The 25,423-nt window shown below is 36.1% G+C and overlaps 1 protein-coding gene and 1 non-coding gene across 5 annotated transcripts in view; one reads left to right on the top strand and one right to left on the bottom strand.

Moving 5' to 3' along the window:
- Nucleotides 1-25,423, bottom strand: part of ANKHD1 (ankyrin repeat and KH domain containing 1) — a 107,219-nt gene that overhangs the window by 68,811 nt on the left and 12,985 nt on the right. For all 4 annotated transcript variants that reach the window (XM_020880638.2, XM_020880634.2, XM_020880637.2 and 1 more), the window contains exons 2-5: nucleotides 11,611-11,764; nucleotides 2,052-2,208; nucleotides 1,187-1,334; nucleotides 283-430 (exon numbers count right to left, since the gene is read on the bottom strand). In XM_020880638.2, the coding sequence (XP_020736297.1) occupies nucleotides 283-430; nucleotides 1,187-1,334; nucleotides 2,052-2,208; nucleotides 11,611-11,764 (607 nt within the window). The remainder of the gene's footprint in view (nucleotides 1-282; nucleotides 431-1,186; nucleotides 1,335-2,051; nucleotides 2,209-11,610; nucleotides 11,765-25,423) is intronic.
- On the top strand, nucleotides 8,579-8,685 carry LOC139034518 (U6 spliceosomal RNA). Its single transcript, XR_011487064.1, has one exon. It is a non-coding gene; the product is annotated as a U6 spliceosomal RNA (small nuclear RNA).

Genomic DNA, 25,423 nt, shown 5'->3' with positions numbered 1-25,423 from the left:
TAAATGAGACAAAGAATTGTGAAAGATACAGTTCATAAATTTGCCTCTTTAAACATTATATATCATTGTGGCAAAGAAATTGTCCCCAGCAGAAAAACTATCAATCCTGATCAAACAGAATGTAAGAGCATTCCAAAGACTTCTGAAGGGAACAAATTAATCTATATTTTACTCAGAGATTCTAAACAATGGCTACGATTTTTCTGTATATTTACAACCAACTGTCCCTAGTTATTCATATCAATTTATTTTCCTCAAATGAACACATTATTTTCGACATACCTGTTGCAGACTGTGAGTTGACATCTGCATCATGAAGAAGTAACAATTTCACAATATCTAAATAACCTCCACTGGATGCCGCCATTAGGGGAGTTATATCTCCTTTATTCCCTCTGTCTTCAACATTAGCATGCATAGCAAGCAATACCTTTAAAACACATAGGCACACAGAGAGAAACTGTCAATTCTTCCAATTAATAGTACTCTAGGTACTATTATACTGAATCTGGGAAGATACTCTTTCAGAATGGAGACAAGTAAAAATAAAAATAATAACCTTTGGGGAAAATATGCTAGTGTTCACTGCTCAAAACACTGGTTAGATGTTATATTTTACAATACCATTACATATTAATCTTTAAGTAAAATAGGTAATCACATAACTATCCAATTATAAAATTTAACTGCTACTGTCAAAAAAATTGTATTATGCTTAGGATTATCCAGCAAGAGAATAGCAAACCTATTCACAAGACAGAAGCTAACTGGTAAACACATGGCTATTTCCCAATATTGATCTAACAGAAAAAAATCAAACTAAAAAGAATTGGGATAATCCAGATGGAATAAAAGTAAATCAACATTTTCCATTATAGTTGTATATTATTTCTAATGGCACGTTTAAAATTTACTATTATTAATATTATCTCATGTGGTTTTTTTTCCTTTTTTTCCCTATGTGTCTCTCATTCACTAGGACTATTTTTGAGTAAGTGGCAGAAAAAATGGACCATGCCAAGTACATGCACAGAGAACAAAAATTAATTATGTATCAGTTTCTATTTAACCTACTGCCCAAAAGGAAAGACCGTGGTCTCTAATGATGATTTTTCATTAATGATAAAAATAAATAAAACATCAAAACCTTCCACAATTCTGACCACTAAAGATTACTTCTGCTTACTTGTGCTAATTCATAATACCCAGCTGAACAAGCCAAACACAGCAGGCTTTCTCCTTCTTCAGTATGTTCATTTACACTTCTGCCTTCATCTAGCAGTTTACGAACAGCATTCACATCCCCATCAGAACAAGCTTCTGCCAGACTGCGACTGAAAACAAACCAACACAGAAAAACTCAAGGTCCTATGATAATGAATTGTATTAAATATATACAGTTAGTCATACAAAGAAAAATGCTGATATTATAAGAAAAAAATTATCTGAACATTTGCATGCTAATTTTTCATGTATGTGCACCAAGCCAGAAAGCAGTAAGTAAATGTGAAAACAGCTGTCATTTTTATCTTTCAAAATGTCCTAACATAGTGTCATGTCATATTAAGTTTTAAATAAACTATATAAAGCATTAGATGCACAGTTTTTAAACTAATGTAATGATTCCCAAAGACGTATTTATTTTAAATTTAGAATTTTACTCGGTAATAGTGAGGTGAGTAGAGGTAATAGAAGATGAAAATCTAAATAAAATTTTTACTGCAGAATGAATAACAAAATCGGTGAATCTCTAACTTTAATGTGCATACAAACAGCCCATGTTTCTTGTTAAAATGTAGATTCTGATTCAGTAGATCCAAGTCTGAAATTCTACATTTCTAGTAAGTTCTCAGGTGATGCTGATGCTGCTAGTTCCAAGCACCATGTTTGAGTAGCAAGGACCTAGATTACTGCATTAGCAACCCATTTCATTTATTATTACTCAGGTGGTCAGTTTAGAGTTTCAACTATAACCTTTGGAGTAAGTAATTTCATTAAAATGAAAATCAGATATAGAATTGAATACTCAGCAGAAGTCATTAAACACATACGTGTCTATTTGTCCTGCATTGTGACTGTTTTCCGCCCTCATCCGTGTCAGTGCAGCAGCAGCTTCATCCAGTGCACAACTTACTGAGGATGTCAGTCTTCGGAGTACCTCAGGATCTGCAAAGGCTTTACCATCAGCAGTTGACAATTTGCCAATTCCTTCAGTGTGCATCAATTATATGGTGCAGGGGAAGAAGAAGCATAAATGTATAAATTGTAATTACATTTCTAAACACTATTATCTAGGGCAAAATGCATGTGTAAGGCTGACAATTTCAATTTTGCCACTAATGTCAAAAGGCCATTCATAACTACCTATGTTTTAGTCTTTTCATCTTTACAATTCACATAATACTAATTTGTCCTCTACCTAACTCCAAATATAACTTAACGCTTACAGTAAAAAAATGGATGAGATTTCTATCAAAGTATAATTACAGCATCAGATCTACAGTATAAGACCCTATCTATCTATTGATATTCTTAGCAGTAGTGAAGGGGATATTCTTTAATATTACAACAAACAATGCAACCCAAAGTTTCTTCCTTTGATTGAACACCCACCTAGAACCATTTTCTGGGTAAACATGGTAAATTAAAATAAATTATCATATTTTACATTTATTATGTTTTTAAACATGCCAGACAGAAAGGAATAAAACCTAGCTCCTGTCCTTACAGAGCTCACAATCTGGTTGGTCTAGGCTGCCAATAAATCTTTCTCTCTAGATTCAGTGAAGAATCAGTAACAGAAAACTTTGTTGATATCACCACCTGTTACTGCTGAAAATGAGAGGAAAATAGCCAACAAAAACTTATAGAACAAAAAAAAAAAACAGGAAAAATTGCACAATAAGAGAAAAAATAGACATTGTGATGCTATCCAATTACAATTGCTATCCAATTACGATTACAGTATGACAGTATGACACCTGCACAGAAAAATAATTCTATCAAGGATATATAATAGAGCCCCCAAGATCCTGGATTATTTGTGAACTCAATATATGACAAAGGTGACACTTCAAATCAATGGAGATAAGAGAGCTTATCTCCTAAACACTATTCAGAAGTTGGCTATTTGAAAATTAGGTAAGATCTCAAATTCATACCATTTACAAAAATAAAAACCAGGTAGACTTAAATGAAATCTGAAAAGTACTATTATACTATGTAGTATTCTTCTATTGCTGATGTTAAGGAGGATTTTCTAACCATGAGACTAAATCACGAAAACTATAAAGTAAAAAATTAGTAAATTTGATATTAAACATGTTTATTTTCAATAAAAATTTCTATATAATTAAAGGCACCATAAATAAAATTAAGGCAAAATAAAAACTTGAAAAATTAACACACAACTAATTTATATCATTTATAAAGAACTACCACACAACTTGTTGATAATATTGACTGAACACAAACTATGAAACTGACCAAAAGAACAAAGGTGTGAGGCCCTTTCAAACAGTTGATAGGAAGGTATAGTAACATAAACTTGAGATTTCTATTGATAAGTTATCAAAATTTTGAATGCAAAAATATCCTGACCTAGCAGTATCACTTTCTAAAACTCTGTCCTACGAAGATACTTGGACAAGCAAGAAAAGTTATAGATATATATGGATATAAAACTATAGCAGTATTTGTGATATAAAAAAATTGGAAATATAATTTTTAAACCTTAAAAATATTTAAAATTAAAAAGGTATATTAACCCCTTAAAAAAAAAAAATTGGAAATATAAATGACCCAATCCAAAAATGGGCCAAAGAACTAAACAGACATTTCTCCAAGGAAGACATACAGATGGCTAACAAACACATGAAAAGATGCTCAACATCACTCATTATCAGAGAAATGCAAATCAAAACCACAATGAGGTACCATTATACGCCAGTCAGGATGGCTGCTATCCAAAAGTCTACAAGCAATAAATGCTGGAGAGGGTGTGGAGAAAAGGGAACCCTCTTACACTGTTGGTGGGAATGCAAATTAGTACAGCCACTATGGAAAACAGTGTGGAGATTTCTTAAAAAGCTGGAAATAGAACTGCCATATGACCCAGCAATCCCACTTCTGGGCATACACACCAAGGAAACCAGATCTGAAAGAGACACGTGCACCCCAATGTTCATCGCAGCACTGTTTATAATAGCCAGGACATGGAAGCAACCTAGATGCCCATCAGCAGACGAATGGATGAGGAAGCTGTGGTACATATACACCATGGAATATTACTCAGCCATTAAAAAGAATTCATTTGAATTAGTTCTAATGAGATGGATGAAACTGGAGCCCATTATACAGAGCGAAGTAAGCCAGAAAGATAAAGACCATTACAGTATACTAACACATATATATGGAATTTAGAAAGATGGTAACGATAACCCTATATGCAAAACAGAAAAAGAGACTCAGATGTATAGAACAGACTTGTGGACTCTGGGAGAAGGTGAGGGTGGGATGTTTCAGGAGAACAGCATTGAAACATGTATATTATCTACGGTGAAACAGATCACCAGCCCAGGTTGGGTGCATGAGACGAGTGCTCGGGCCTGGTGCACTGGGAAGACCCAGAGGGATCGGGTGGAGAGGGAGGTGGGAGGGGGGACCAGGATGGGGAGTACATGTAAATCCATGGCTAATTCATTTCAATGTATGACAAAAACTACTGTAATGATGTAAAGTAATTAGCCTCCAACTAATAAAAATAAATGGAAAAAAAAAATTGGAAATAACCTAAAAATATCAACATAAATAGAAGGATGAACACAATAAATTAAGTGAAAAAAAGTGAAGTTGCTCAGTCGTGTCCGACTATTTGTGACCCCATGGACTATAGCCTACCAGGCTCCTCCATCCATGGGATTTTCCAGGCAAGAATACTGGAGTGGATTACCATTTCCTTCTCCAGGGGATCTTCCTGACCCAGGGATTGAACCCCGGTCTCCTGCATTGCAGGCAGACGCTTTACCATCTGAGCCACAAGGGAAGTCCAAAAAAGGAAAGTAAAAAAAGGAAAATTATGATTTGTTAATATGAACTTATTTAACTTAAAAAAAGATCATGTATATTCAAATATACATGTGTACTTATACAACTACAAGTGAAAGTCTGAAAGTATATATAAATCTTGACAAGTATATGTAAACCTTTACAATCAAATTAATACATCTGATTGTTTTCAGTCAGTTCAGTTCAGTCGCTCAGTCGTGTCCTACTCTTTGCAACCCCATGGACTGCAGCACACCAGGCCTCCCTGTCCATCACCAACTCCCAGAGTTTACCCAAACTCACGTCCATTGAGTCGGTGATGCCATCCAACCACCTCATCCTCTGTCATCCCCTTCTCCTCCTGCCTTCAATCTTTCCCAGCATCAGGGTCTTTTCAAATGAGTCAGCTCTTCGCATCAGGTGGCCAAAATACTGGAGTTTCAGCTTCAGCATCAGTCCTTCCAATGAACATTCAGGAATGATTTCCTTCAGGATGGACTGGTTGTATCTCCTTGCAGTCCAAGGGATTCTCAAGAATCTTCTCCAACACAACAGTTCAAAAGCATCAATTCTTCGGCATTCAACTATCTTTACAGTCCAACTCTCACATCCATACATGACTTCTGGAAAAACCATAGCCTTGATGAGACAGACCTTTGCTGGCAAGGTAATATCTCTGCTTTTTAATATACTGTCTAGGTTGGTCATAACTTTCCTTCCAAGGAGTAAGCGTCTTTTAATTTCATGGCTGTAGTCACCATCTGTAGTGATTTTGGAGCCCCCCAAAATAAAGTCTGCTACTGTTTCCCCATCTATTTGCCATGAATGACTGGGACTGGATAACATGATCTTTGTTTTCTGAATGTTGAGCTTTAAGCCAAAATTTTCACTCTCCTCTTTCACTTTTATCAAGATTCTCTTTAGTTCTTTGCTTTCTGCCATAAGGATGGTGTCATCTGCATATCTGAGGTTACTGACATTTCTTCCAACAATCTTGATTCCAGCTTGTGCTACCTCCAGCCCAGGGTTTCTCATCATGTACTCTGCATCATGTTAAATAAGCAGGGTGACAATATACAGCCTTGATGTACTCCTTTTCCTGTTTGGAACCAATCTGTTATTCCATGCCCAGCTCTAACTGCTGCTTCCTGACCTGCATACAGATTTTTCAAGAGGCAGGTCAGGTTGTCTGGTATTCCCATCTCTTTCAGAATCTTCCACAGTTTATCATGATCCACACAGTCAAAGGCTTTGGCATAGTCAATAAAGCAGAAGTAGATGTTTTTCTGGAACTCTCTTGCTTTTTCAATGATCCAGCGGACGTTGGCAACTTGATCTCTGGTTCCTCTGCCTTTTCTAAATCAAGCTTAAACATCTGGAAATTCATAGTTCTCATATTGTTGGCGCCTGACTTGGAGAATTTTGAGCATTACTTTACTAGTGTGTGAGACGAGGGCAATTGTGCAGTAGTTTGAACATTCTTTGGCATGGCCTTTCTTTGGGATTGGAATGAAAACTGAACTTTTCCAGTCTGGTGGCCACTGCTGACTTTTCCAAATTTGCTGGCATATTGAGTGCAGCACTTTCACAGCATCATCTTTTTGGATTTGAAATAGCTCAACTGGAATTCCATCACCTCCACTAGCTTTGTTTGTAGTGATGCTTCCTAAGGCCCATTTGACTTCACATTCCAGGATGTCTGGCTCTAGGTGAGTGATCACACCATCGTGATTATCTGGGTTGTGAACATCTTTTTTGTACAGTTCTTTTTTGTATTCTTAACACCTCTTCTTAGTATCTTCTGCTTCTGTTAGGTCCATACCATTTCTGTCCTTTATTGAGCCCATCTTTGCATGAAATGTTCCCTTGGTAGCTCTAATTTTCTTGACAAGATCTCTAGTCTTTTCCCATTCTATTGTTTTCCTCTATTTCTTTGCACTGATCACTGAGGAAGGCTTTCTTATTTCTCCATGCTATTCTTTGGAACTCTGCATTCAAATAGGTATATTTTTCCTTTTCTCCTTTGCGTTTCACTTCTCTTCTTTTCATGGCTATTGGCAAGGCCTCCTCAGACAGACATCTTGCTTTTATGCATTTCTTTTTCTTGGGGATGGTCTTGATCCCTGTCTCCTGTACAATGTCACAAACCTTCGTCCATAGTTCATCAGGCACTCTGTCTATCAGATATAGTCCCTTAAATCTATTTCTCACTTCCACTGTATAATCATTAGGGATTTGATTTAGGTGATACCTGAATGGGTCTAGTGGTTTTCCCTACTGTCTTCAATTTAAGTCTGAATTGGGCAATAAGGAGTTCATGATCTGAGCCACAGTCAGCTCCTGGTCTTGTTTTTGCTGACTGTATAGAGCTTCTTCATCTTTGGCTCCAAAGAATATAATCAATCTGATTTCGGTATTGACCATCTGATGATGTCCATGTGTAGAGTCTTCTCTTGTGTTGTTAGAAAAGGGTGTTTGCTATGACCAGTGCATTCTCTTGGCAAAACTCTATTAGCTTTTGTCCTACTTCATTCTGTACTCCAAAGCCAAATTTGCCTGTTACTCCAGATGTTTCTTGACTTTCTACTTTTGCATTCCAGTCCCCTATAATGAAAAGGACATCTTTTTTGGGTGTTAGTTCTAGAATGTCTTGTAGGTCTTCATAGTACCATTCAACTTCAGCTTCTTCAGCATTACTGGTTGGGGCATAGACTTGGATTACCGTGATACTGAATGGTTTGCCTTGGAAATGAACAGAGATCATTGTGTCGTTTCTGAGACTGGATCCAAGTACTACATTTTGGACTCTTTTTTTGACTATGATGGCTACTCCATTTCTTCTAAGGGATTCTTGTCCACAGTAGTAGATATAATGGTCACCTGAGTTAAATTCACCCATTCCAGCCCATTTTAGTTCGCTGATTTCCTAAAATGTCGATGTTCACTCTTGTCATCTCCTATTTGACCATTTCCAATTTGCCTTGATTCATGGACCTAACATTCCAGGTTCCTATGCAATATTGCTCTTTATAGCATCAGACCCTGCTTCCATCACCAGTCACACCCACAACTACGTGTTGTTTTTGCTTTGGTTCCGTCTCTTCATTCTTTCTGCAGTTATTTCTACACTGACCTCCAGTGGCATATTGGGCACCTACTGACCTGTGGAGTTTATCTTTCAGTGTTCTATCTTTTTACCTTTTCATACTGTTCATGGGGTTCTCAAGGCAAGACTACTGAAGTGGTCTGCCATTTCATTCTCCAGTGGACCACATTTTGTCAGAACTCTAGACCATGACCCATCTGTCTTGGGTGGCCCTATATAGCATGGCTCATAGTTTCATTGAGTTATACAAGGCTCTGATCCATGTGATTTTGTATTATCTATTACATTTGTAATTTAGAAAAGAATTTTTAAAAATTCTTCTTGAAATGGCCTTAATTCTATTGCTTTTTAACTCTCAAAGAACCTTAAAGTAAAAAATATTTTCAACTTTTTTCAGTTAAAATAGTGTCAAGAATTCTGTCTTTAGGGCTCACTTCAGCAGCACATATACTAAAATTGGAACAATACAGAAAAGATTAGCATGGCCCTTGTGCAGGGATGACATGCAAATTCATGAAGCATTTCATAATTTTAGACCTACATGTAAGATCAGAAACTATAAAACTCTTAGAGGAAAACATAGGCAGAACACTGGATGACATAAATCAAAGCAAGAGTCTCTGTGACCCACCTCCTAGAGCAATGGAAATAAAAACAAAAGTCAACAAGTGGGACCTAATTAAACTTAAAAGCTTTTGCACAGCAAAGGAAACTATAAACAAAGTGAAAAGACATCCCTTAGCATGAGAGAAAATAATATCAAATGAAAACTGATAAAGGATTGATTTCCAAAATATACGAGCAGCTCATACAGCTCAATACCAGAAAAACAAACAACCCAATTACCAAGTAGGAAAAAGACCTAAACAGACATTTCTCCAAAGAAGATACACAGGTAGATGGCTAACAAACACATGAAAAGAGGCTCAACATCGCTCATTATTAGCGAAATGCAAATCAAAATTACAATGAGATATCTATCACCTCACACTGGTCAGGATGGCCATCATCAAAAAGTCTACATAAAATAAATGCTGGAGAGAGTGTGGAGAAAAGGGAACCCTCTTGCACTGTTGGTGGGAATGTAAATTGATTCAGCCACTATGGAAGACGGTATGGAAATTCCTTAAAAAATAGTAATAAAACACCATATGACTGAGCATTCCCACTCCTAGGCATGCCCTGAAGAAACCAAAATTGAAAAAGAAACATGTACCCCAATGTTCATTGAAGCACTATTTACAATAGTGAGAACATGAAAGCAACCTAGATGTCCATCGACAGATAAATAGATAAAGAAGTTGTGGTACATATACACAATGGAATATTACCTGACCATGAAAAGGAACGCATCTGAATCAGTTCTAATGAGGTGGATGAACCTAGAGCCTATTATACAGAGTGAAGTAAGTCAGAAAAAGAAAAATAAATATCTTATATTAACACATATATATGGAATCTAGAAAGATGAATTTATTTGGAGGGCAGCAATGAAGAAACAGACATAGAGAACAAACTTATCGACATACGGTGAGGGGAGGAAGGAGAGGGTGGGATGCATGGAGAGAATAACATGAAAACTTAAATTACCATATTTAAAACACATAGCCAATGGTAATTTGCTGTATGTCTCAGGGAACTCAAACAGGGGCTCTATATCAAACTAGAGGGGTGGGATGGGGAGGGAAATGATAGGGAGGTCCAAGAGGGAAGGGACGTATGTATACCTATGACTGATTCATGTTGATGTTTACAAAGTCTGTGAAGCAATTATTCTTCATTAAAAATTTTTTTTAAAAATTTAATATACTTATAAAGAAAAAAATCTTATCTTTACAAGTCTAGTAAAATTTAATACATTCTCATAATTAAACAAACATAAGTCTAAAAATTCCTCTTAAATGTTATAGGCTCATGAAATGTCCAAAAAAACAAATGAATATACTAATGCACAAAAAGAAAGTATTCATTAAGCATATGACTTGGACAGGGCCTCAAAAGTATATTTTAAAAAACATTTGATAGGACTTCCCTGATGATCCAGCAGTTAAGAATCTGCCTTACAACGCAGGGGATGAGAGTTTGATCCCTGGTGGGTGGACTAAGATCCCACATGCAGGGTACCACAACTATCAAGCCCAAGTACTCTAGAGCCCTTGTTTCACAACAAGACAGAAGCCCGCATGCAGCAATGAAGAGCCTAGGAGCCACAACAAAGACAGTGGAGCCAAAAGAAAAGAAAAAAAAAAAAAAACCTGTAAAATTTTCTAGATTAAATTCTTATGTATTTGTAATGTACACACATCTTTACATTAAATAAATAAATATAGGGATGAGGTTGGATGGCATCATCGACTCAATGGACATGAGTCTGAGCAAACTCCAGGAGACAGTGAAGGACACGGAAGCCTGGCGTGCTGCAGTCCATGGAGTCGCAAAGAGTCAGACACAACTGAGCGACTGAACAACAGCAACAGTAAAAGAAGAAAATATCACACAAAGTAAACATATCTCAAAAGCAATATACAAAGATTAGAAAAAGATAACCTCCCTCGTCAAACAATTTTAGGAAATGAAAGGCTTTCATTACAATGTGATGGAAATTTTGTTAGGTAAATTGTGAGAAGACTTTAGAATATAAAATAATTATTTATTATAGAAGTATATATTACTTTGAGAAAGCATGCTTATCACAGAGTTTTCTGCTGCTTCAAAATTGACACAGTTTGGTAAATTCTGGTTCAATTTTGTGTTCAATTTTTATTTAAATGTCTTCTAAGTAAAAAAAAGCAATCTACAATTAAGTTACAGACTAAAGTCAGTAATCAAGTGCACAGTTCCCTAAATCAGCTAAAAGACTCATAATTTGATGGATTCAATTTACCTCATACATTTTAATTTTACAGTGTAACTGGTAAGAAGTTTTCCTTAATAACTAGCTACTTATCTAATACTTTAAAAATGCTGGTGTTATTGTATAGCAGGGAACTATATTCAGTGTCATGCAGTAAACCATAATGGAAAAGAATACATATGTATGTATGACTGAAACAGTTTGCTGTATACCTAAAACTAACACAACACTGTAAATCAACTATATTTCAATTTTTAAAAAAGTCAGTGCTGAGCCTAGAAATCACTCACTGAGAACTTTCAAGCAAGAATTTTTTAAACATAAAATGTGAACATTTTCTTTAGGAAATTTTTTAAAAACCCTAAGTTTTACAGACTTCAAACTTTATATAGTATATAATTTGGTGATAATCTTGTATAACTTTTAACAGAGATGGAATCTTGTTTTTTTTTTTTTTTTTTGCTGCTCACAGGATCTTAGTTCTCCCACCAGGAATGGAATCTGGGCCCTTGGCCACGGAAGTGTGGCGTCCCAACCATGACCACCAGGGAGTACTCTGGAGTCTTTTAAAGAGATGAGAAAGAGAAAAGAAAAAATAAAGTACCTGCTGCTTCCAGCAAGGCTTCTAGTCGTGCCTGTGTCTCTGGATCCACAGTGCGTAAGTCTGTTCCTTCTGCAGTGCTTGATAAGAATATCTCTGATGTTGTTTTAAGCACTGGGTTATCCAAATCTTCTTGGTCCAAAATAAATGATTCAACCTGTTGATGAATTAAAGATGCAATATTCACAAAGCTGATCTTAATATAGTTAGAATACTACAATTGAAGGTCATAGGACTTCTGATTTGGAATTTAAACATAACCAAATAAATTACTGCAAAAACAGATTATTATGGGGAGGGACTTTGAGGGAGCCTCCTGACTATCTGCTTATCTTCAGACACACCAGATTCAAGTTTCCTAGACAGCAATGAATCCTCTGTGCCCACTACAGAGCCTGATAAGCGGCATTTTTAAAATGAAACAAGTACATCAACACAGCCCCTAGGAAGACATATATAGGAATAGATAGTAAAAAGACTAGAGAGCATAAACAGGTCATTGAGGTATAGTTTCTCCTCTCTTCCAATCAATAGTTAATTCTGACTCTTACACTAAAGAAAAGAGTATTTAATCCACTGTCAAATATCTTAAGTGCTCTAGACAGGAAAACTTTATTAGGTTAGGAATCATAGCCATTTGTTCACTGCTCTATCCTCTGAGCCTATGAATATCTTGTATATGGTAGTTATTCAATACAACTTTGTTGAATGAATAGCATAAGTAAAATTAACTTATAAAAATAAACATGCAACCCTGTAATTTAAATTAATTCTAAATTTTCTTACCAAATAAAATATGTACAACCTTTTTGGGAAGCAATTTGGAAAAATAAATCAAAATGCTTTCAAAAGCACTTCTCTGATCCAGTAATTTCATTTAAAGAAATCTCTAAGAATTCACCTGGGCTTCCCTAGTGGCTCAGTGGTAAAGAATCCGCCTGCCAGTGCTGGAAACATGGGTTTAATCCCTGGTGTGGGAAGATCCCACATGCCGCAGAGCAACTAAACCCTTTCTCCACAACTAACTAGAGCCTGTGCTCTAGAGCACGCAAGCCACAACAAAGGAAGCTGCGCGCTCTAGAGTCCATGCTCCACAACAAAAGAAGCCACCACAATAGCCCCCACTCACCCACAACTGGAGAAAAGCCTGTACAGCATCAAAGACCCAGCACAGTCAAAAAAAGAAAAAGAATCCACCCGCAATGCGGGAGACCTGAGTTCAATCCCTGGGTCGGGAAGATGCTCTGAAGGAGCAAACAGCAACCCCCTCCAGTATTCTTGCCTGGGAAATCCCATGGACAGAGGAGCCTGGGGGCCTGCAGTCCACGGGATCGCAAAGAATCGGACACGACTGAGCGAATAACACTTCCACTTCCATCTTTAAAAAATTATCTGAATGCCAGAAAAAAAATGCACAGGGATGTTCATTGCAGCATTAACTAAAATTCCAAAAATGAAGTTAAAAAAACTACAATAGGGGATTTGGTAAGTACATTTTGTACATTCACAGGATGGACCACTATGCATTCATTAAGAATAATATTTTTGAAGCAAGTTTAATGGTACAAGTCATAAAATTAATCGAAACCCACAAGATTTAAGACTACAATCTTTATTTTGCAAAAAGTATGTACGTATATGTATGCAAAGAAGATCATATGAGTACTCATGTATATATAATCACGAATACATATTTATATACCTCTATATGTCTATAATATGTAAATATGTCTAACCAGGCAGGTTAACATACTTTTAGACAGAAAAACAGGAACAGAAGGGTTAAGTACTTCTCCAAGGCTGCATAGCTAATAAATGGCAAAGTCACATTTCAAACACAAGCCATGTGACTCTTAGACATTAAGCAATAGATACTACCTACCAAATTCATAAACAAAGTACCATAGTATTTGGATTACATTATTCAGAATATTTGACTAGTTGGTGATGAGTTTTCACAATGGATACCAAATAAAGATATCCTAATAAAGATAGTAAAGTTAAAACGATGTTGATATATTTTATTATCCAACAATGCTTTAAATAAAGTAAATTTTTAACATCATATCCAATACCACTGAGCCATGTACTGTGTTTTCTTTTTAATACAGCTTCTTTAATACATAATTACAGACAAAGATGTCATTCTAGATCAAAGCCAACAGATAAATGTATACTATCAGTTTTCAAATGATTTGAAAGGGAACTGCTCATACAAGAAAGAGCTTGTTGCAAGCACAAGAAATTATTACGTATTTTTAAGACACATACACCTGCAGTTGTAAGGATAGTTAAAACCATTACAAATTCTGAAATTTATTAAAAAGAGTATTTAGATGCTAATATGTCTATTTTATAAAAGCAACGGTCTCATACACCATTACACATATTACAAAGATAAATACAGATTACATCTATCATGTAACATTTTAAAAATCCAAGATAAGAATTTCCAATTTTCTCCCATTCATTCTCCAATATTTACTGAAGTCTTGTTTTATTCAAACTACTATGAGAATACAAAAATGAGGTAGAAGAAATGTCAAAGACACCAACAACTGTCACAAAAGGCCTCCAAGAGAAATAAATGGTAAAACTATATGCATTAAAGAGAGAGAAATCACTTCCAGCCCCAGTACTCTAAGAAGACTTTGTAGAATCTGAGCTAGGCTTTGAAGGCTGCATAGAATTGCACAGGTGGTCAGACATGTAGCTGGGGAGTAAGGGAATGAAATTAAAAAATGGACTTGAAGATGCATTTAAAAAGTGACGAATGATCCACTCTCAAAAATAAAAGGTCCTTTGTACACTGTTAGTAGAAGGATAAATGATGAAGTGCCTGTGGGACACTGTTTGGCAGTTCTTCAAAAATTAAACACAGAATTACCAAATGACCTAGCAATTCCACTTCTATGTATACACCTAAAAAGACTGAAATATACATGTTCATACGAAAGTTTGTACACAGACATTCATAGTTGCATTAAGCACAGTAAACAAAAAGTGGAAACAACCCATATGTTAACCAGTTAACTGATAAACAAAATAATAATATCCATACAATGGAATTTTATTCAGCCAAGTTCATGTGCTTAGCATGAACAAAGTCAGATGCAAAAAGTTACATATTGTACAAATTTGTTTATATGAAATGTCCAGCACAGGCAAACCCACAGAGACAGAAAGATTATTAGTGGTTTCCTGAAGAGCTGGCAAAAGAGGACTGGTAATGACCGCTAACAGTATACTATGAAATTATTACCACAATAAGTTAACATCTATCACCTCACATAATTACAATTTTTTTTTCCTAGTTAGAATTCACTTAAATTTTTAAACATAGTTTTAGGCATTTTATATTTAGCTTCTGACCCAAAAGATCAAATTTTAAATATCTGTAACACTTGTGGGGAAAATCTTAAGTTCCCAGAATGAGTTATACATAACTAGACACATAAATGACTTGAATACATTTGTGCCAAAAGGTACTCAATTCTCATACTTTTCTGTCCTACCCTCTGTAAACTCTTAATTATCTCAGGATTTCCGTGGTGGTCCAGGGGTTAGGAATCCACCAGCCAATGCAGAGGACACGGGTTCAATCCCTGGTCGGGGAACTAGGATACCACATGCTGAGGGGCAACTGAGCCCATGCGCTGCAACTACTGAGCCCGAATGCTCCCACTACTGAAACCCTCACCCCCTGGAGCCTGTGCCCCACAGCAAGGGAAGCCGCCAGTGCACCACACCTGGAGGGCAGCCCCTAGTCACCACAACTAGAGAAAGACCAGGTGAGGCAACAAAGAGTCTGTGTGCAGAATCGAAGACCCAGCGCAGCCAATTTTTTTTAAACTTAAATAAAAAAACAAAAGCCTGTCTTAACATGGGATCAGTAAAAGGATAAAATATCCAGTTATGCCCATTACTTTGGGACTATTTGGAGGACTGCTTTTGGCAGTTCATAAATATCTTACTTGACAAACCTGCTAAGCACATACTGTTGCAATGCAAATTGCAACAGCATTACCTCAAAATGTATCTGGCCAATCAAGATGGAAACCATTTTCAGAAACACGGAAATGTTAATTAAGATCAATACCATAAATGAAAAAAAAAAAAAAAGACCAATACCATATGTTTAATATAAAGGCTCAATGATGTAACACCAAAAACTGTCTAAATAATAGATAAGTTCAAAGTAATGATATATCTAATGAAATTAGTGTTCATTATGCAAATGATGAAGAAACACACAGCATATGGATCACATACAGCTAAAGGATCACAGAAATTTCTTTATTGCCTAAAGATAGTTAGAAAGTTCACCCCTATCCAGCAGCTACACTAAGCAGCAAACATAATACAACAACCTACAGTGGTATTGTTTTTAGCAATGGCAAAATTCAAGTCTTAAACATGGCAGATTTCTTTTGTGTGTGTGTTTTATTTTTTTATTTTTTTTTTTCATTTATTTTTATTAGTTGGAGGCTAATTACTTTACAATATTGTAGTGGTTTTTGCCATACATTGACATGAATCAGCCATGGATTTACATGTGTTCCCCATCCCGATCCCCCCTCCCGCATCCCTCCCCACATGGCAGATTTCTTTTCCAACTTCTGATTAGGTACAAAAATAAAAGGTGGAAGAAAAAGGATGTGAGAAAATTTGGCCCACAAAAAACTACATGTTTTTTCCTTACATATAGGTTTTTCTCCTCATGGGCATCTCTGGTGGCTCAGACAGTAAAGAATCTGCCTGCAATGCAGGAGACCTGGGTTCGATTCCTGGGTCAGGAAGATCCCCTGGAAGAGGAAATGACAACCCACTCCGGTAGTCTTGCCTAGAGAAATCTATGGACAGAGGAGCCTGGCAGGCTACAGTCCATGGGGTCACAAAGTCAGACACAACTCATCGACCAACACTGTGACAACACTATCTCATCTAAAATGCTAAAGACAAACTCTTGAGGTCTTCCTCATCAAAAGTCTTTTTTATCCTTCCCTTTTTCTAAAAAATATGTCCAGTTTTTAGCTTCAACTAGAATTTAAACAACTCTAATATTCTTGCCTGGGAAATCTCAGGAGAGCCTGGCAGGCTACATACAGTCCATGGGTTGCAAACAGTTGGATACAACTGAGCGACTAAACAGCAAGAAGAGAAAAGAGTGGAATAAACATTTTGTCCCATATAACATTTCAAAAATAAGCCACTGGATGGCAATAGTTACTAGGGAGAATAACCACAGACTCAGCTATTATCACCTAAAATAAAACCCAGCAACCCTGGCCAAAATCTAATTAGGAAAAAACCATTAATTAGCCTAAGCTATGATTTGGCCAAAACTCGATTCCACCAAAAAAACAAACAACAACAAAAAAATACAATTTCTATCAAGTAAAGTAAGTAGTACTAAAATTAACACCTTCAATAATATTAATATGGTTTAAGTCATATGACAGCAAAATAAAATCTCACCTGTACATTTGTTACCTTCTCTAAGGCTACATTTCTGGAAATAGTGAGGGCTAGTTAATAGAGAAAATAGGTTAGTAAAAAACATTCTATCATAAAACATGTACATAACATTTCTGTTTCTATATTCTCTAGCTATATGGTCATATCATGCAAAAAGCAAATAAAGAATACCAACAAATGCCTTTTCACTTATAAACTAATTATTAAATTTTTATTTTTAACATGTTAAATACATTTGTTTTTTGAGTTACATACTGAAATATTAGTAGTCACAAATATTGCTTCTGGCAATCCTTAAGAACAATCATCAATCCCATGAATTCCCACCAGAGCTATGAGAAAGCTCAGGGTAAGGGGCTAAATCTTTATTTTTCACTAATTTTTCTTACAAATCTTTAAAAATAAAGCTTCCTTGAGAAATTCAGATTTGATCATTAAAAATGAAAAGCTATTTAAGAAATCTCCACACTGTTTTCCATAGTGGCTGTACTAATTTGCATTCCCACCGACAGTGTAAGAGGGTTCCCTTTTCTCCACACCCTCTCCAGCATTTATTGCTTGTAGACTTTTGGATAGCAGCCATCCTGACTGGCGTGTAATGGTACCTCATTGTGGTTTTGATTTGCATTTCTCTGATAATGAGTGATGTTGAGCATCTTTTCATGTGTTTGTTAGCCATCTGTATGTCTTCCTTGGAGAAATGTCTGTTTAGTTCTTTGGCCCATTTTTTGATTGGGTCATTTATTTTCCTGGAGTTGAGCTGGAGGAGTTGCTTGTATATTTTTGAGATTAATCCTTTGTCTGTTGCTTTGTATGACCCAGCAATCCCACTTCTGGGCATACACACCAAGGAAACCAGATCTGAAAGAGACACGTGCACCCCAATGTTCATCGCAGCACTGTTTATAATAGCCAGGACATGGAAGCAACCTAGATGCCCATCAGCAGACGAATGGATGAGGAAGTTGTGGTACATATACACCATGGAATATTACTCAGCCATTAAAAAGAATTCATTTGAATCAGTTCTAATGAGATGGATGAAACTGGAGCCCATTATACAGAGCGAAGTAAGCCAGAAAGATAAAGACCATTACAGTATACTAACACATATATATGGAATTTAGAAAGATGGTAACGATAACCCTATATGCAAAACAGAAAAAGAGACTCAGATGTATAGAACAGACTTGTGGACTCTGGGAGAAGGCGAGAGTGGGATGTTTCAAGAGAACAGCATTGAAACATGTATATTATCTAGGGTGAAACAGATCACCAGCCCAGGTTGGGTGCATGAGACAAGTGCTCGGGCCTGGTGCACTGGGAAGACCCAGAGGGATCGGGTGGAGAGGGAGGTGGGAGGGGGGACCGTGATGGGGAATACATGTAAATCCATGGCTAATTCATTTCAATGTATGACAAAAACTACTGTAATGATGTAAAGTAATTAGCCTCCAACTAATAAAAATAAATGGAAAAAAAAAATGAAAAGCTAAATAAAACATTTAAACATCCAAAATATTATATATATGTTTAAGTGTATTTGCTATTACTTCTCTCTTGTTTAGTTTGTATCTGGAGAGATAAACATGTCTTACCTTTTCCCACCCAAAGTAAGCCCTCAACTAAGTCAGAATCACACCAGTTTTAGAATGCAGGTGGCTTAATTCTTGTTTCTACTTGGAGCAGCAAAAAGGATGGGTCAGCATTCCCAGAGATAATTATTGAAGGACACAGTAATTCCTTTTTGCAAAAAAGGTGGTACTCCAAACAGTCACATTCACCACAAACATGCTTCAAGATCCATTCAAAACGAAAAGGTAATACAGTTGCAATTTGAGACCAAATAATGACAAATTTAGCAAAGAGTTTTGCTAATACTGTAAGGCCCAATATAATCAGCAACACTGGAAATAATGGAATGAAAAGGCTATCCGCCCTGCCACAAAAACTTCAGATCCACAATCCTCTTCTCAAAAAAACATGAATGTTATCTTGGGATTTCTGAAGTTAATTAACTTCAATAAGCACAAGAGAGAACCATCAGGTTTTTCCTAATTCTCAGTTAAAGCTGAAGAAAATTAACTCCACTTTTGTGGTGATTGTTGTTATTTAGTTGCTCAGTCGTGTCCAACTCTCTGCAACCCCATGGACTGTAGCCTGCTAGGCAAGAATATTGGAATGAATTGCCACTTCCTTCTCCGGGGGATCTTTCCCACCCAGGGATCGAACCAGAGGCTCCTGCTGCATCTCTTGCATTGCAGGCAGATAGTACTCCACTCCGGTCAACCACAAAAACTTCATTTCTAAACCATAGCTTTAATATTGAATCCATTATTTTTTAAAGTTTCTAAACATGGGAGAAAGGAAAGGAAATAATAGCTGCCATTAAGTGCATTTTCCATATATTATTCCACTCAATCATCTTTATTACTCAATGAAGTAGATTAACATCTTCATTTTAACTGAAATTCAGAAAAGTTAAAGAGACTTATCCAAGATGACATAACCATGCACAGATCTGAAGCCATGTACTTCAGACTCCAAAGCTCACAACCTTTTCACCAGACTAAACTGTATTAAGTGACTGTTCTAAACAATGGAGTATGACTAAAACAATTACATACTAACCAAATATGTACTAAACAGAGAATCTACAAGCATCATAATGTCAAAGTTTAACTATAAGAGCAATGTCAGGAAAAAATCTTTAAATTTAATAGATTATCAAGCCACAAACTCCTCTCTGCTAGAGTTCTTAGAGAGACAGACAAAGCATGCTTTTATTTAATTATTTCTGGTAGCTACAACTACATTATTTCTAAAAACAAATATATAACAAAATTTGTGCCACAATAGGTTTTTTAAAAAAGAGAAGATTGCTCACATACTCATTAGGAAAGTCACAAGGAATGAAGAACCTGGCAATTAAGTCCAAGAAAATCTTAATGTTGAAAGTAGAAACATTATATCTGCCCTATCATAATAAATGGGTAAGACTGAGGTTACAGAAAAGTCCTGGCTTCTGCTCATTACCCTAAATAAAAAATAAGCATCAAACACTCCAAAGAAATACTTGATTTGAGTAAGTTAAAAAGAGCCTCAAACACCCATAAACCTCCAATTCATACCAATAGTGGGAGGAGAGCATAATGACTAAGAGCAAGGAGTCTTAAAACACTAGCCAACTGTTGGCAGTGCCATCTTAGGTTAGCTAACTTGTTTTACCGCTCTTAGCCTCATTTTCCTCAGCTTATAAAATAAGGATAATAGTAGTAACCACATCACAGGGTTATTGATGATTAAGCAAGACACTATATCTAAAGTTGCACAGCAGTACTTACTTAACACATGGTAATCACTCAACAAGTATTAGCTATTACTATTAATATTACCATTTTTATTATTAAGGTCAGTTTATCTCTTACTCTCTACTCCACAAAAATATAAAATCCATTACATTGTCTTAGGCTAACAAGTAATCTGAGTATATTAAACACTATACATATATATTCAAGATACATTGGCTTATTAAATCCAACATTGAATAAGTACCTACTATGTGCCAGACATTCTACTACATGCAGGGAACATAAAAACAAATGACATGATTCCTGCTCCTAAGACAGATAAATACAGTAAAGTACTAAAGATGCTGTATAACAGGGAGTTATATATGGACAACATGGGAACACAGAAGAAGGAAGAAATGGTCAGTTCCAGCTGGGGCAGTAATAAGGGAAGTCAGAGTTGATGATCTGGAACAACGAAGTATCCAGTAGGATGGGGAAGAGGGCCACTGTAACAGCTGCAGAGTAGTAGTTATAAGCATGGGTTTTATATTCCAAGAAACCTGATTCAAACCCTGGCTCCATTATTACTAGATGTACAACTTTGTGCATGTTATATAAGGTTTCTAAGCTTCAGTTTCCTCATCTATAAACTGGGAATATCACTTTCTTCATATGATAGTTGCAAAGTTTATTTTAGAATATAAAGGTAAGCATTTAGTTCAGTGGACAATAAAAACTCAGCATGTAGTAACTATTATCCTGATACTAGAAGCCAAAGCAGTGAAGTAATTTACTCGGGACGTTTAATAGCTTGAAATGTTCAGAGAACTACAGCAATTTGGTATGGCTTAAATATAAAAAGCAAATAAAGGAGGATATAGCAAGGAAAGAAACAGAAACCAAATCCTAAATAACCTGGTATGCCATACCAAGGAATTTGATTTATCCTTTATCTAAGGAACGGGAAGGCTTTTTGCCAAAGGAGTGACATGACTGAACTGGCATTAGACAATTTACTGTGATAGCAAGGTAGAGAAGAATTAGAGGTTTAATCATAGAGGTACTGAACAGATAGAGCCAGGTATTACTACAGTAAGTACAAGTGAAAAATGATGGTTTGATTTATAGCAAAGCAATGAGAATACAGAGAAAGAAACAAATAAACAAGATGTTAAGAAAGAAACTACAGGATTCAGTGCCTGTTTGGATACGTGTGGTAAGAAACAGCAGATGCAGTCCAAAGTTTCTAACTACACTGACTAGTTTCAGGGCAATGCAATTTACAGGGTGGGGGTGGGGGGCGGGGTAGAGGGGAAAGCAATGAGTTCAGTTTTAGGACTTGAATCTGAGATGTTTATGGAACATACATACAGTAAGCAGTAGGAAATGCTCTTAGACTACTAAAATAGGTAAAAGAGGGAAGCCACACAGGTATCTAAGAGAAAAAAGCTCCTATGAGAGTGAAGTACAAATGCCAAAAGCTCTGGAGCAGAACATGCTTGGAGAGTTTATAGAACATAATGCAGTAGTTGTGGTTTTGCTCAAATGTCTTATGCTTATGAAATTTGTATCCTTTCATTTTAAATCATTGCCCCTTTAAACTTGTCACTTAAACCCCATCAAACTCCTGAAAACACCCAAACATCAACCTTTATAGTGATCATCCAACTAACACAGGGCAATGATCCCTACACTGAGGTAAGGATTTTAGGCTGTCACAAGACTAGGAAAATATTAAATGAGGTTATGCAATTAAGGTACACATGCCTTGAACAAACACTCAAATATAATGTTACTATGTAAAAGTAGTTTAGAAGGGGAAATACAATTTGTATAAATAATTTACCTTGTTTTCACATTTCTCTGAAATGTTCATGTTCCTGAAAAGCCTGATGTCTTTAAGGGTAGGCACCACATTTTTTCATCTTTGTAAACTGATCTTAAAACCCAGAACAAAGCTTAACAAATAGCAGGTTCTAGTTAAATTACTGTGGAATCTGCAATACCAATCAGAATTCTTAAACAGAGTGCCAAGGGTTCTAATAGATAAAATTTTATTATGTAAGATCTGAGTTCATGAAAGAGGCCCTACCCCAAACTAAACATTACTTTTCCTCAGTAGAGACTGAGAACACACTTTTAACAGATTAACAAGGAGATAATACACAGTAGTAAGTACTTTTGATGATGTATTTTTATATTATTCAAAATTTTGTTGGGGGAGGGGTGGTAATTGGTCAAATCCATGCTCCTGATTTAAGTATAGCCTTAAATAATAATATCTTCAAACCAAAAGAAAATAAACTTTTCTTTGTTAACTTGTCAGTCAAGTCCCAAGCACATCAGGTACTAAAAAAGTATACATTCTCACTATTCAGAGCCAAACTAACTAGTAAATTAGCCTAATTGGGACCATTTGGGCAGTAATATCTAAGATTTGTTTGTGTAATAACACAGGTGATAACACTGGCTTGGGTGTCAAGCTAATAGTATGTTACTCAAATACTGAATTCATACCTCTTAAACAATTGTCAGAAGATACCAGATGCAAACACTCTAATTGCCATGTTTTACATTTTATTCCATTTACCTGTTTATTATTCTGAAAAAAGAAATTCTGTCCATATTCCTCTTGCAGGCTATATACAGTCCACATCAGATGCACTTAGACTACAACTATTCAAACTAACCACCTCCTTCCTCTTCAAGTTTGTCTCCTCTCAAATATATACCCAGTGTCTTTCTGGGAAGGGATGCATAAAAAGACATTGCAACAACTTGTTCTGCCGATAGCTTGCAAACACAGGTTTAATTATAAGAGTTCCCAACATCCACCTTCAGTGTATACAAGAGGAGCAGAAATTTCAAGAGATGAACATTATTAACGGAGAACGGGTGGGTTTTGTGTGTGACCACAAATTCTGTAGTATACAAATCACCCTCTACTAAGCTTCTTCTGAAGACTAGATAAAGAACAAGAACATATCTAGTAACCCAGAAAGGCCAAAAGAATCTCGAAGAAAGAATAAAGTGGAATACATACAGAACAGTGGACTAAAACAGAAATAACATTCCAAAAACAAACCATCATATTTAAAGTCAAACAAATTTTGAAAAGGGGGCTAAGACACTTCAATGGAGAAAGAAATGTCTTCTCAACAAATGGTGCTGGGACAATTAGATATCTACATTCAAAAGAATGAGGTTAGACCTCTAGCTCACATCTTCTGTAAGATCTCAAAATGGGACTCCTCTGGTGGTCCAGTGGTTTAAGCATCTACCTGCCAATGCAGGGGACACAGGTTCCATCTCTGCTGTGGGAAGATTCCAGATGCCATGGGGCAAACTAAGCCTGTGCACCACAACTACTAAGCCCACACTCTAGAGCCCCCGTACTACAACTACCGAAGCCCATGAGCCCTAGAGTCTATGCTCTCTGCAAGAAAAGCAGCCACTGCAATGAAAAGCTGTGCACCACAAGTACAGAGGAGTCCGCACTCATCAAAACTAGAGAAAGTCCACACACAGCAACAAAGACCCAGCAGAGCCAAAAATAAATAATCCCTTCAAATCTCAAAATGGATCAAAGACCTAAGTGTAAGAGCTTAAAGTATAAAACTCTTAGAAGAAAAGAAGAAAACAAGAGTAAATCTTCATAACTCAGAATTATGCAATGGTCTCTTAGACATGACACCAAATACACAAGCAACAAAAGAAAAAATAGGTAAATATAAAAACTGTCCAACCAAAGATTTTAAATTTAATGGCAAAATCAAGAAAGTGAAAAGACAGAGGACAGAATGGGAGAAAATATTTCAAAATCACGTATCTGATAAGGGACAGTATCCAGAATACATGGGGGTTTTCCCCCTAAAAACAAACAAACATAATTCAACAATAAAAAAATAATCCAGCCAAGAAATGGGGAAAAGATCTGAAAAAAGACTTCTCCAAAGACATACAAATAGACAACAAGCACATGAAAAGATGCAACTTCACTAGTCATTGGAGAAATGCAAATCAGTCACAATAATCTCCATACCCACTAGGATGGCTATTAAAAAAATGTCAGCAAAGATGTGGAGAAATTGGAACCTTTATATACTGTTGGTGGGAATATAAAGTCATGAAGTTGCTATAGAAAACAGCCTGGTAGCTTCTCAGAAAATAAAACAGTTATGATATGATCAAGCTTCCACTCCAAGGTAAATTAAAAGAAATTTAATTAAGGAAAATTAAATTAATTAAAAATTTTTAAAAAATTTTAAAAAAATTAAAAATTAAATTAATTAAATTAAATTAATCAAGGAAAATTAAAAGATATCATCATAAAAAACTTGCATACCAATGTTCATAGTATCATAATTTATAACGGTCAAAAGATGGAAATAATCCAAACATCATCAACCAATGAACAAAATGTTGTACATCCACAAAACATTTCAATTTAGTACTAGCACATGATAAAGTGAAAGTCACTCAGTCGTGTCCAACTCTTTGCGACTCCATGGACTGTATAGTCCATGGAATTCTCCAGGCCAGAATACTGGAGTGGGTATTCTCCAGATCTTTCCAACCCAGGGATCAAACCCAGATCTCTAACATTGCAGACGGATTCTTCCGAGATCAGACGAGATCAGGTGCATTCAGGGTGGTATAGCCATAGACTGCAGGTGGATTCTTTACCAGCTGAGCCACCAGGAAAACCCGATACGTGATACAACATGTAGAAATCTTGAAAACAATATAATAAGTGAAAGACGTGAATGCAAAAAAATCACATATTGTTAGATTCCATTTATACGAAATTCCCAGACCAGACAAATCCAGACAGAAAGAAAATAGATTAGTGATTACCAAAAGCTGCAGGGACAGCAGAATGGGAAATGCCTGCTAATGGGTACAAGGTTTTGTTTGGGGTGATGAAAATGTTTTAAAATAATGGTGAAGGTTGTACAATTCTGTGAATATATTTAAAAACAACTGAAACTGTACAATTTAAAGAGTGAATTCTATATTATGTGAATTCTATTTCAATTTTTTCA

The sequence above is a fragment of the Odocoileus virginianus genome, chromosome 3, assembly GCF_023699985.2.
Source record: "Odocoileus virginianus isolate 20LAN1187 ecotype Illinois chromosome 3, Ovbor_1.2, whole genome shotgun sequence".
Taxonomy (NCBI): Eukaryota; Metazoa; Chordata; class Mammalia; order Artiodactyla; family Cervidae; genus Odocoileus; species Odocoileus virginianus.
Note: the sequence above shows the minus strand (reverse complement) of the source record. Positions and strands in the feature narration are given on the sequence as shown.